This window comes from Arachis ipaensis, chromosome B07 (assembly GCF_000816755.2).
Source record: "Arachis ipaensis cultivar K30076 chromosome B07, Araip1.1, whole genome shotgun sequence".
NCBI classification, from domain to species: Eukaryota; Viridiplantae; Streptophyta; class Magnoliopsida; order Fabales; family Fabaceae; genus Arachis; species Arachis ipaensis.
In genome coordinates, this window is record NC_029791.2 from 121,917,424 (window position 1) to 121,930,126 (window position 12,703).

Sequence of the window (12,703 nt, forward strand, 5' to 3'; positions counted from 1 at the left end):
CAGGATTGTGAGGGGGAGCGCGCCAGAATGGAGCATATGAAGGAGCATTCGGCCGAAGAGAGTAGTACGGGTAGGGGACTACAAACAGGGCCTCTAAGAAATCTCGAAGCAAATTCTGACCAACAGACAAGGGTAACAAATCTACAAACACTAGAACTGACATCATAAAAGGTTATGATAAGCTCCAAGAGATAGGTGAAGTTAGTTGTGCATTTAGGCCCAATGACACGTTTTCTTTGGAGCAGGAGGCCTCTGGACCTTTTCATTCTCAGATTATTCATAAGGGGTGTCAGGAGCATCTTGAGGTTGGGGAGAACGAGGAGTGCCAACCTTTTGGTAACAGAACAAGGCTGAATGAGGGATGTTTGGATGAGCCCAAGCAGATGGAGGATTGTTTTCAGTGCCAACAAGTAGAGGATGATGCTTGAGGGAATCCCAAAAAGCTAACAATCAGGGAAGAATTGGAGAAATTTTTTGGCAAGAAAGAAGCCCAACTAAGCATCATGGCAATGTGGAAATCTACAAGCAATCTGAGATGGAGACACGAATCGTTAGGCATAGCGCAGGACAGTTGTGGAGCTACAGGGATAAACCAAAAATGAAGAGAATCGTTACTGCTGCCAGTAGAACCATGATTCAGCGAATGGATAATGGGGAGGAGTATTACGTCGAACTAGTTGAGGAGCAGCAACAAATGGAGGAGGAGACTGCTGCTGGGTCGGAGCAGAGGAACGAAAGTCAACGTGTGTTGGAGCTGGCTTTTGATATGGGGCTGAATCTGGACTCTAAAAGGTCAAGGGATACAAGCAGCCTAGCAGTCTATGTAGACAAGTTCGAGGATGATGAACAGCTAAGAATGGAAAAATAAGGTAAGAAGTTCAAATATGTTGCTGGATTAGTTATGGCTGAGGAGGCGGGCCTTATCACGCTCCACCAGCAGCCGTGATTGTTGTCAGCTGGAACTGTCGTGGAATGGCGGCCCCATCGACAGTGTCTGAATTAAGAAGTATTTGTAAATCTCTCAGGCCATCCATTTTGTTTCTTATGGAGACTAAAGCTAGTAATCTTAGTTGTGTTAGGACTAGGAGAAAGTTAAGTTTTGATAATATGTTTTGTGTCGAGTCCCGGGGGTTGTCCGGAGGGCTCTGTCTTTTTTGTCTATGGCCATCCTGATTTTAAGAGAAGAAAGGAGTTATGGAATGACTTAACTTGTGTAGATAATAATTTGCATGTGCCGAGGGCTTTTATTGGGGACTTTAATGATGTAATTGCACAGCATGAGAAAGTGGGGTTGCATCCAAAGCCGACTAGTCAGATTGACACTTTCAGGTGTTTTGTAGACAAGAATGCTCTCATGGACTTGGATTTACAAGGGACTAAATACACATGATTTAGTAACCCAAGGAATGGTTTTGTTACTAAAGAAAGGATAGATAGAGTACTTGCTAATTGGGAATAGAGACGAGCTTTCCAACATGCCACCCTTTCAGCTTTACCAGCTATTAGCTCTGATCATACGCCTTTAGTTCTCAATGTTACACCCAGGGGAATAAGGAGCAGATGCTTTAAATTTGAGACTTTTTGGGCTGATCATGCTGATTGTGGTAATATCATAAGGAGAGGATGGAATAGTGTTTGTAATAGTACGGTTGATCATTGGACAAATTTAACTCGAATGATGAATAGTTGTAAACAAGAATTGGTCAAATGGAATAAGGTTAACTTTAAGAGGGCTGATGTCGAAATACAAAAACAAATGTATAGCCTTAAGCTAGCAGAGGAAAGAGAATACTCGGATACTCAGCAACAGGAAATTAGTAATTTGAAAATGGATATTATTAGATTATGGAAACAGGAGGAAAAGTATTGGGGTCAGAGATCTAGAGTGAAATGGCTGAAGTTTGGCGACAAGAATACTGTTTTTCCATGCTTCTACCATCCAACGAAGGGACAGGAATAAGATTGAGAGATTAAAGAATACTAGTGGATAATGGGTGTGTGGTGAGAATGAGATACTTAAGCTGGCTGTTCTTCATTTGCGGAATCTTTTTAAAGCTTCTAACAACCTTGTTATGTCTGAATGCATTAGCAAAATCCCTATTAGAGTGACTGAAGATATGAATCGAGAGCTAATGAAAGAGGTTTCTGATCAGGAAATCAAAGAAGCTACTTTCAGCCTTGGAAGTCTTAAGGCACCGGGTCCAGATGAATTAAATGGCCTTTTTTTCCAAAAGCATTGGGCAATTATTGAAAAGGAGGTTTGTGAAGTTGTTAAGCATTTCTTTCAGGAAGGGGTCCTACCAAGTAGGATCGGAGATACTATTATAGTTTTGGTTCCTAAGACCAATTACCCAGAAACTCTTAATCAGCTTCGACCGATTAGCTGTTGTAACTTTATATATAAGATCATTTCTAAGGTGTTGGTTATTAGGCTTAGAAGAATAATAGATGCGATTGTTTCACCTATCCAGAGTGCTTTTGTGGGGAGACGCCTCATTCAGGATAACATGGTAATAGTGCAGGAAATGTTTCATGCTTTAAATAAAAAAGGGCAGCATGCTTCCAGGAATTTAGCCGTTAAGATTGATATGAATAAAGCCTATGACAGGGTTGAATGGTCGTTCCTAGAAGCAACTCTGAAAGCTTTTGGGTTTAATCTGCACTGGGTTAAGTTGATTATGATGTGTGTCTCGCAGGTTTCTTATAAAATTAAGATCAATGGTGTTTTGTCTAGAAGTTTTGTGCCGCAGAGGGGACTAAGGCAGGGAGACCCCATTTTGCCATACCTGTTTATCATAGCAGCTGAAGTTTTTACTATTCTTGTGGACAAGGCTAAAGACGAGGGTAGAATCTCTGGTGTCAGAATTGCTCCCACTGCTCTAGCCATTTCTCATATTCTCTTTGCGGATGATTGCATTATCTTCTCGAAGGATAGTGAGGAGGAAGTTTATCAGCTCATTACTATTTTAAATATGTATACAGAAGCCTCGGGGCAGCAAATAAATGTTGACAAGTCTGGGATTACGTTCCACAATCAGGTTCCGATCAGAAATAGAGTAGAAATAGAAGAGATCTTAGGGTTGCCTGCTTGGGATCAACCAGGTAAGTACCTTGGTCTTCCGACTCAGTGGGGCAGATCTAAGAATAAAGCTCTGAGGTGGATTGAGGAGCGAGTGTCTGATAAGCTTTGCGGTTGGAAAGAAAAACTTCTTTCTCAGTCTGGGAGGGAGGTTCTCATCAAATCGGTTATTCAAGTGATACCTGCCTATGCTATGAATGTCGTCCTCTTTTTAAAGGTTTTTGTCACCGCCTTTGTCAGAAAGTGGCTAAATTTTGGTGGGCCTCTACTGGTAAGGATAGGGGTATCCATTGGAGGAGTTGGGATAAAATTTGTGCTAGCAAAAGGGATGGTGGAATTGGTTTTAAGGATTTTTACAGTCAAAATTTAGCACACTTGGCAAAACAAGCATGGAGAGTTTTCGAATGCCCTAATGCAGTCTGGGTTCAAGTGCTTAAGGCTGTCTATTTTCCAAATGTGGATTTTAAAGTAACTAAGGCAGGAAACGAAGCATCTTGGATATGGAAAAGTATTGTGCATGGTAAGGATTTCCTTTTGAAAAATGGGAGATGGTTGATTGGGAATGGAGAAAAAGTGAGAATCTTAGATGATAATTGGATATTGAACATGAAAAAGAGTCCTGATGTTATGATTGATGACGTCACGTTTGTAAAGGAGCTAATTAGTGAAGGACAGGGGTGGAATATAAGTGAGTTAAGGAAACATTTTGATGGAGATACTGTTGGAAAGATCATTAGAACCCCGGTGAGTGTTATTGGCAGAGAAGACAAACTTAGTTGGCCTCTTAAACCAGATGGAAAGTACACTATCAAAATGGGATATCATGCTGCCAGGAAAGAGCAGCATCTTGATAATAACAATAGCCCATCAACTAGTGATGACTTCAAGGACTTATGGAGAGACATTTGGAAATTAAGAGTGCCTCAAAAGATCAGAACCTTTCTATGGCGGGCATCGCATAACATTTTACCGGTCTTCCAAAATCTTTATAATAAAAAAATCTCTAACACTCCTATCTGTCCTATTTGTTTGCAGGAACCAGAGTCCACTGAGCATGCGCTGCTGCTCTGCCCTTGGACAAGGGCTGCGTGGTTTGGAGCCCAAATTCAGTGCTGTCCTACGGCCCATACAGTCTCATCTTTTGGAAAATGGGTAATAGATCTTTTTAAAAATATGAAGGTGGGCACAGGAACTGATTATGAACTGTGTAGCAGCAGAGTAGGTTTTTTTGGCATGGGAGGTGTGGAAAGAAAGAAATCAAGAAGTGCATCAGAGGTCCAAACCTAGTCCTTTACTAGTAATTAACAATGCTAAACAAATGGAAACAGAATTTGCAGATTTCCCAGAAGAACCAGCTATAAGTTCTATTCATGATAGGAGGACAGTTAAAAGGGTTACCTGGAGACCGCCTCCACCAGGATGGATCAAGTGCAATGTTGATGCAGCGTTTCTCGAAGTGTTCTCTGGAGGAGCAACAGCGGCAGTATTCAGAGACCATGCTGGAAACCTCCTCACAACCTCAAACTCTAAAATTGCGGCTTCCTCACCTTTAGCTGCGGAAGCATTAGCGGTTAGGGAAGCACTAATAATAGCTAAAAACTTTCAACTGGAAAGAAGTATCTTTGAATCTGACAGTTTGATACTCATCCAAGCTCTAAAATCAAAAGCCTCAATTGCAGAAATTCAATTTATTTTGGACGACATTTTGGAATTAGCGCGAAATATCTCAAATTGTGGGTTTACCTGGGTGTCTAGACAAGGAAATGCCTTGGCGCATGAAGTAGCCAAGCTTACAGCTGACGGTTCTCTTCGACAGAATTGGCCCAGGTGCAAGCCGCAAATCATCATGAACATTTTGAAAGAACAACACTACATGTCACTGCAATTGACAAACAGATCATGAGCATGCAAATTTGTTTTGGACTGGCTGTGTATAAATTAAATCAGACAGGGAATTACTTTGCTTGCAGGTTGAAAGTTTGGAGGCATTTTGGATGTGGATTTTGGTACCTTCCTTGTCGGGAGAGGGTGGAATGCCATGTTTGTTGTTTCTCTTCTTTCCTTGGTAGATCTTGTGCAGTGCTGTTTTTTGTTGGATATCAGATTTGAGATTCTTTCTTTGGTAGATCTTGTGCAGTGCTGTTTTTTGTTGGATATCAGATTCGAGATTTTGCATTGATGGAATTGAGGAGCAAGGTAGGGTTTGTGTTCTATTCTTTGATGCTGGACAGTTTGGGTCTTCGGGGTTTCCTTGAGTCGGGTTGGGTTGCTCATGTCCACTAGAGAGTTTCAGTCCATCCCAGATTGTGCTTGTTCTGAGGTAGTGGGTCTGCATTCACCTCTGATGTGGGTTAGCTGCGGTTTCAGCATCGCCATCCTTTGGAGGGTGGTGGCGGAGGTATTCCTCACTATCTCCCTTACCTCCAGTTCTTTGTAGTCACACACCGGCTTAGCTTGACTCGTGCCATTCCGGAGAGTGAGTAAGCCTGATTTCTGCATCTCGGAGCACACCCTGTGGTTTGGATTTGTGGCTCAGCCACCTCATGCACCAATGATGGATTTTGTGAAGAACTCTCGCGGTTATGTGATGGAACTCAACAAGCACCTTGCTAGTGATGAAAGAATTGAAATTTGTCAAATTCCTGTTGGTGATGGCATTACCTTGTGCCGCCGTGTCATCTGATCTATCACTCCTTTATATATGATTCAGTGAAATTTTAAATCCCCTAAAAAAATGATTGATTACCATGTGGCCTCAATCATCAGCGTCAGTGCTCTGATTACTTTCTCCATGGTTCTTCTAATAGCAGCTGCCTTCAATCTGCTGGCCTTCAGCACTTCATTCTAGTAACCTCTCTCTGCTTCTGTTGTTGCCGGCGTATATGTCGACCCTCGTTGCCAACGAAAAACTGTTGTAATGGCGGATCTCTACTCTTGGACAACATGCAGAGGTTGCGACTGATGATAATGATGCAGGAGATGTCGAACACAATTGCGGAGGCAATGTCCAAAAAAAATCGTTTGAAAACGTTCTGAAGTATAAATGCTTTCTTCCGAGATATAAAGGGGTAAGGATAAGAAACAAAATTATTACGGACCCGAGCCACGAAGCTCGGACCCGGGACTGCACCCGACCCGGCTCCTCGGGTCCAACCCGCACCTCGCTCAGAAGGCCCAAAAACCGGTCTTCCAGAGCTCCTAACCAACTTTCAAATTCATTCGTCTATCTTATCGTAACCAGATAAGATAGGATAAGATACCCATCATCGCCTATAAATAGGGGACCCAAGTCCCTCCAGGTATTCATTCATCCCACATACCTTATACCTCTTAGATCCATTCTGACTTGAGCGTCGGAGTGTCTTTGCAGGTACCTCCCCCCATTGCTCCAGTCAAGCGACCCGGCTTCAGCCTTGATCCGCAGGTTCCCGATCCACCCTTCAACCCGTACCGGAGACATCTCGTACATTGGCGTTGTCTATGGGAACCTGCGCCAGCCGAGCTGGATGGGGGACGTTCTGGAGGAAACCCACTCAAGCCAGGATGACTCCCAACCGCTTCATCCAACCCCAGAACACCGGGAGGTCACGAACCAGGCGAGAATAGCAAGTACTGTCCGCCACGCGAACGATCACGTCATCGCAGACCAACGACATCCTGAGAAAGCCAGGGACAAAGCGGCACAGATCATCCAGGACCTCTGCCTCCGGGTCCAGGAGCTCGAAGGCAAACTGACTAATAGAGAAAAACACAACAACGAACGTGGAAGCCAGGCAACTTCCAGATCAAGATCTCACCGCGGCAGGTCACCAACCCGACGACACGATAGGAGAGACGGTCGCAGTGCCTCACGCGACCACGGTCACGAGAAATCTCCGGAACGGCGATACAACAAGAAACACAACCGCAGCGCTTCCCGAGATCTAAGTCGTCAACACGACTCAGACGAAGATCGGAGGTACCGAAATACCAAGCGCACAAGAAACGACCACACAATAATGGGAGCTACACCCTTCACAGAAAGAATCTTAAGAGCAAAACTCCCCAAAGGTTTCGACAAACCTACCGACATGAAGTACGATGGGACCAAGGACCCTCAGGAACATCTAACGGCCTTCGAGGCCAGGATGAACCTGGAAGGAGCGGCCGACGCGGTCCGATGCAGAGCCTTCCCGGTAACCCTTGCAGGACCGGCAATCAAATGGTTCAACGCCCTCCCAAACGGATCCATAGCCAGTTTCCACGATATAACACGAAAGTTCATGGCCCAGTTCACAACTAGAATCACCAAAGCTAAACACCCCATCATCTTGCTAGGGGTCACGCAAAAACAAGAAGAATTCACAAGAAAATACCTCGACCGCTTCAACGATGAATGCCTGACGGTCGACGGACTCACGGATTTCGTCGCAAGCCTTTGCCTAACCAACGGACTCATGAACGAAGATTTTCGCAAACACCTCACCACCAAACCAGTATGGACCATGCACGAGATCCAGAATGTCGCCAAAGATTACATCAATGACGAAGAAGTTAGCCAGGTTGTCGCCGCCAACAAACGGCAGCACGGCAACACCCAACACGGCAACTCGGCTCCTCGCCAAAATCCACCACCCAGAGAGAATCAAAGGGACCACCCCAGACCGACAAATACAAACCGACCACCAAGAATTGGCAAATTCTCTAATTACACGCCCCTGACAGCACCAATTACCGAAATATACCACCAAATAGCAGATCGAGGCATCATTCCGAAAGCCCGATAACTCAAAGAAAGGACGGGAGGCAACAAAACCCTCTACTGCGACTACCACCGAGGTTACGGTCACAAAACACAAGATTGTTTCGACCTTAAAGACGCCCTCGAACAAGCCATACGAGACGGCAAACTCCCAGAATTTGCCAAAATCATCAGAGAACCAAGACGTGCGGAAAGAGACAGGTCGCCGGAAAAAGACGGGCGTAACCCGAGAACCCAAAAGCAACCCCCCAGGGAAAGCCCAGAAGACGACCCGACCATCATCGTAAACATCATCACGGGCAAGGACATATCGAGCAAGTCGAAACTAACGATGAAAAAAGATCTCAAAGTAATGGCGGTCAGAAACCAGACTCCAACCATCGCGGCCGACAACACGATAACCTTCTTACCAGAGGATTGCCAGCACGGCACCTCGGCCGAAGATTCCCCCTTCGTCATCTCGACTAGAATCGGAACAGGACTAGTACGAAGGATACTGGTGGACACCGGGGCAGACTCGAACATCCTCTTCCGAGGAGCCTTCGATAAGCTCGGGCTCCACAACGACAACCTCCAAACACACCGCAACGGTGTCACGAGACTCGGAGACAACTTTCTCAAACCAGATGGCTCAATGACCCTTCCCATCACCATAGGAACAAGCAACCAAAAGAAGACAATCTTATCTGAATTCGTAGTCCTAAAAGACTCCACAGCCTATAACGTGATTCTCGGAAGAAAAACAATCAACAACTTCTCCGCAATCATCTTTACCAAATACCTCCTCATGAAGTTTAGATCCGACGACGGCTCCGTCGGTACCATCCACGGGGACCGAGAAGTCGCAGCCGAATGCGAGAACACCAGCCTAGCCCTAAGGAAGAAATCCCGAGATGCGGCCGGGGTATTCCTAGCCGATCTGGATGCTCGGCAAGACGACCAACCCAGGCTAAAGCCAGAAGGAGACATGGAAAAGCTACAAATAGGGCCAAGCAAAGAGGAATACACCTTCATTAATAGGAACCTCCCATATGATCTCAAAGAAGAACTCTCCCAACTCTTGAAGCAAAATAGAGACTTGTTCACATTTACACCAGCCGACATGCCGGGAATAAACCCCGACCTAATGTCCCACCGGCTAGCCGTGGACCCCAAAGCTAAACCCATAGCACAAAGGAGGCAAAAAATGTCACCAGACCGAGCCGCCGAGGTCAAGAAGCAAGTCAAAGCCCTACTCGAAGCCAACTTCATCAGGGAACTCCCTTACACGACCTGGTTAGCAAACGTCGTGCTAGTGAAAAAATCTAACGGGAAATGGCGAATGTGCGTCGACTACACGGACCTCAACAAAGCCTGCATGAAGGACGCCTTTCCCCTACCAAACATCGACGGATTAGTAGATGCCACATCCGGCCACCGATACCTCAGCTTCATGGACGCATATTTCGGCTACAACCAGATTCTGATGCACCGACCAGACGAAGAAAAAACAGTGTTCATCACCCCAGACGGGACATACTGCTACACAGTAATGCCCTTCGGCCTGAAAAACACTGGAGCCACCTATCAAAGACTCGTCAACAAAATATTCCAAAACCTGTCCGGAAGCAAACTAGAAGTCTACATAGACGACATGCTCGCTAAGACTGAATCCGACGAACAACTCACCGACGACCTCAAGGTCATAATGAACACCCTACGAAAGCACCAAATGCGACTCAACCCGGCAAAATGTGCCTTCGGGATGGAGGCAGGGAAGTTCCTCAGCTTTATGATCACGCAACGCGGAGTTGAAGCAAACCCGGAGAAATGTCGCGCCGTCCTCGAAATGACGAGCCTAAAAAACCTCAAAGAAATCCAAAAGCTCACCGGCCGATTGACGGCGTTATCACGCTTTCTCGGGGCATCGGCTCAAAAAGCGATCCCTTTCTTCAAACTAATGAAAAAAGGATCCCCTTTTAAATGGGAGACGGAGTGTGAAGAAGCATTCCAGCATTTCAAGAAAGTCCTAGCGGAACCACCAATCCTCGCCAAACCCCAAACAGGGGAAACACTCTACCTGTACCTCTCCATTACGGAAGAGGCACTCGCAGCAGCACTCATCCGTGAAAACATGAGAAAGGAACAAGAACCTATCTACTTCATAAGCAAAGTCCTGCAAGAAGCGGAAACTCGCTACTCAGGCCTAGAAAAATTAGCTTTTACACTCCTCACGGCTTCCCGGCGCCTGCGACAATACTTCCAGGCCCACCCCTTGACAGTCCGAACCGACCAGGCGGTCAAACAAGTACTACAAAAACCCGACCTTGCGGGAAGAATGTTAGCATGGTCCATCGAACTATCTCAATTCCAAATCAAGTTCGAACCCCGGTACGCGATCAAAGCACAGGCCATGGCCGACTTTATCGCCGAGATGACCCCAGGAAACTCCACCCCCGAATCGTGGAAACTACATGTTGACGGCTCATCGAACGTCACCTCTGGAGGTGCCGGAGTCATTCTCGAAAGTCAGAACGGAGTCATAATCGAAAAATTAGTACGATACGAATTCCCAGTCTCAAACAACCAGGCAGAATACGAGGCCCTCCTGGCAGGCCTAGCCCTAGCTTGGGAAGTCGGAGCAAAGGTCCTAGAGGTAAACACCGACTCACAGGTAGTCAGCTCCCAAATTAACGGAGACTACCAGACACGAGATCCCCTACTCCAACAATACCTCGCCAAGGTAAACAAACTAAAAGAAGGATTCGAGCGAGTTACCATACAGCACGTTCCTAGGGAACGAAACGCCAGGGCAGACCTACTTTCCAAACTAGCCAGTACCAAACCAGGGCACGGTAACAAATCGCTAATCCAGGAAGTCATCAAGTCACCCTCCGTGTCAACGACAACCAACACTCATCTGACACTCTCGAACCAAGGATCTTGGACCTACCCTATCCTACAGTACCTCTTTGACGGAACACTGCCGCCGGATCCCAAAGAGGGAAAACGAATAAAACGGGAAGCCGCCAACTATACCGTTGTCGCAGGACAGCTATACAAACGCGGATTCTCGCAACCCCTGCTCAAATGCGTCGAACCCGAGAACACGGGGTACATACTCCACGAAATCCACGAAGGTTGCTGCGGCCACCACATCGGAGGCAAAACATTAGCCCAAAAAGTCATCAAGGCAGGCTACTTCTGGCCCACAGTTATCCGAGATTCCATACAAATAGTTAAAAGCTGCGACAAATGCCAAAGGCACGCAAATATCCACCAAGCCGCCCCACACCAGCTCAGCATCATATCGGCAGAACGGCCATTCGGCACCTGGGGGATCGACCTCGTCGGACCCTTCCCTACGGCACCCGGTCAACTCTGGTATCTCATCGTCGCCATAGACTACTACACCAAGTGGATCGAAGCCGAACCCCTAGCCTCCATAACGGCAGCCCAATGCCGTAAATTCCTCTAGTGACAGATCATCACCCGATTCGAGATCCCCGAGATCGTTATCTCGGACAATGGAACCCAATTCGCTGACAAAAAGTTCAGAGAACTCTTAGAAGGACTACGCGTATCTCACCGTTTCAGCTCGGTAGAACACCCCCAAACAAACGGACAGGTGGAATCCGCAAACAAAATAATCGTCAAGGGACTCAAGAAGTGGCTCGACGAAGCCAAAGGACTATGGGCCGACGAGCTCGGATCGGTCCTATGGTCATACCGAACCACACCGCAAACGACCACAGGAGAAACCCCCTTCCGATTAACATACGGCGTGGAGGCAGTCATCCCGGTAGAAATCGGAGACCCAAGCCCCAGAAAAACGGTCGGCGGTAACGACGAGGAAGCAGAACGATACCTCATTGACGAGGAAAGAAGCATAGCTCACATCAAAGAGCTAGCCCTAAAACAGAGAATCAGCTTAAGATACAACCATGGCGTCGTCCAACAAGAATTCGCGACCGACGACCTCGTCCTACGACGAAACGACATCGGTCCCCCGATCCCAGGAGAAAGAAAACTCACCCCCAACTGGGAAGGACCATACAGAATCAAGGCGGTAATCGGAAAGGGAGCATATAAACTCGAACGACTTAACGGCGACGAAGTCCCAAGGACCTGGAATGCCGCCAATTTACGGCGATACTACACTTAGGCCGACCTAACTAGGTCACCCCTTTTTATCTTCCCATTTTACAACTCCTGAATTTTAATTTTCGCTTAAGTATCTATCCCGGGTACTCTTTTCCTCCAAAAACGGAGGGTTTTAACGAGGCCCAACCTTAAATAAATATTTCGTTAAAAGCTATTTCTACCTTTCTAAACGTCCCAAATACGGAACAAAGACACAGCCACGACTGGGGGATTGATCACCCCCAGGCCCAACACACGGATATCCACAAAAACCCGACCAAACGACGGTCCAAGGGAAACAACAAAACAAATGGAATAGCTCAAAACAAAACATATAAAAGGCCCGAACGGCCGAAAATACCATAAAACGGAATATACAAAGGCCCGAACGGCCGAAAATACCATTAAGCGGAACCCAATGTCACGGCCCTTGGCCATCCAAAATATTCAAAAACAAACAGTTCAAAATAAAATTACAAAGATAAAAAGCTACTCAAGGTCGACAATCTGACCGTCACGAACAGTCTTGAAGGCTCCCATCACGGACACATCCACTCCCGGAGCCAGCACTAAAGCCTGAGCCTTCATTGTCTCCTCGGTAGCCGCAATCGCATCCTTTGCATCACCCAATAACTCCGTCTTCTCCCTCTTCAAGGCAGCAATCTCGGCCTTCAGAGTCTCCGACTCAGTGAGAAGCACGGCAGCTTGAGAACCTGCATCTGAAGCCCGCTGCCGCTCCTCTGCCAATTGGGAAAGAAGCG

General features: G+C 46.5%; 1 protein-coding gene across 1 annotated transcript; it reads left to right on the plus strand.

Annotated features, from left to right (window-relative positions):
- LOC107607885 lies at positions 6,586-11,964 on the plus strand. Its single transcript, XM_016309782.1, has 6 exons — positions 6,586-7,154; positions 7,995-8,514; positions 8,614-9,143; positions 9,249-10,473; positions 10,675-11,263; positions 11,372-11,964. The coding sequence occupies exons 1-6, from the start codon at positions 6,586-6,588 to the stop codon at positions 11,962-11,964; spliced, it is 4,026 nt and encodes a 1,341-aa protein (XP_016165268.1).

What these genes read in the sequence shown, in the direction of transcription:
- LOC107607885 (XM_016309782.1), top strand. Translation starts at nt 6,586, where the DNA reads ATGGGGGACGTTCTGGAGGAAACCCACTCAAGCCAGGATGACTCCCAA. An exon ending in TCTAACGGGAAATGGCGAAT is followed by an intron (nt 9,144 to 9,248) that starts GTGCGTCGACTA and finishes CCGATACCTCAG; the next exon opens with CTTCATGGACGCATATTTCG. An exon ending in AGGTAAACACCGACTCACAG is followed by an intron (nt 10,474 to 10,674) that starts GTAGTCAGCTCC and finishes TCGCTAATCCAG; the next exon opens with GAAGTCATCAAGTCACCCTC.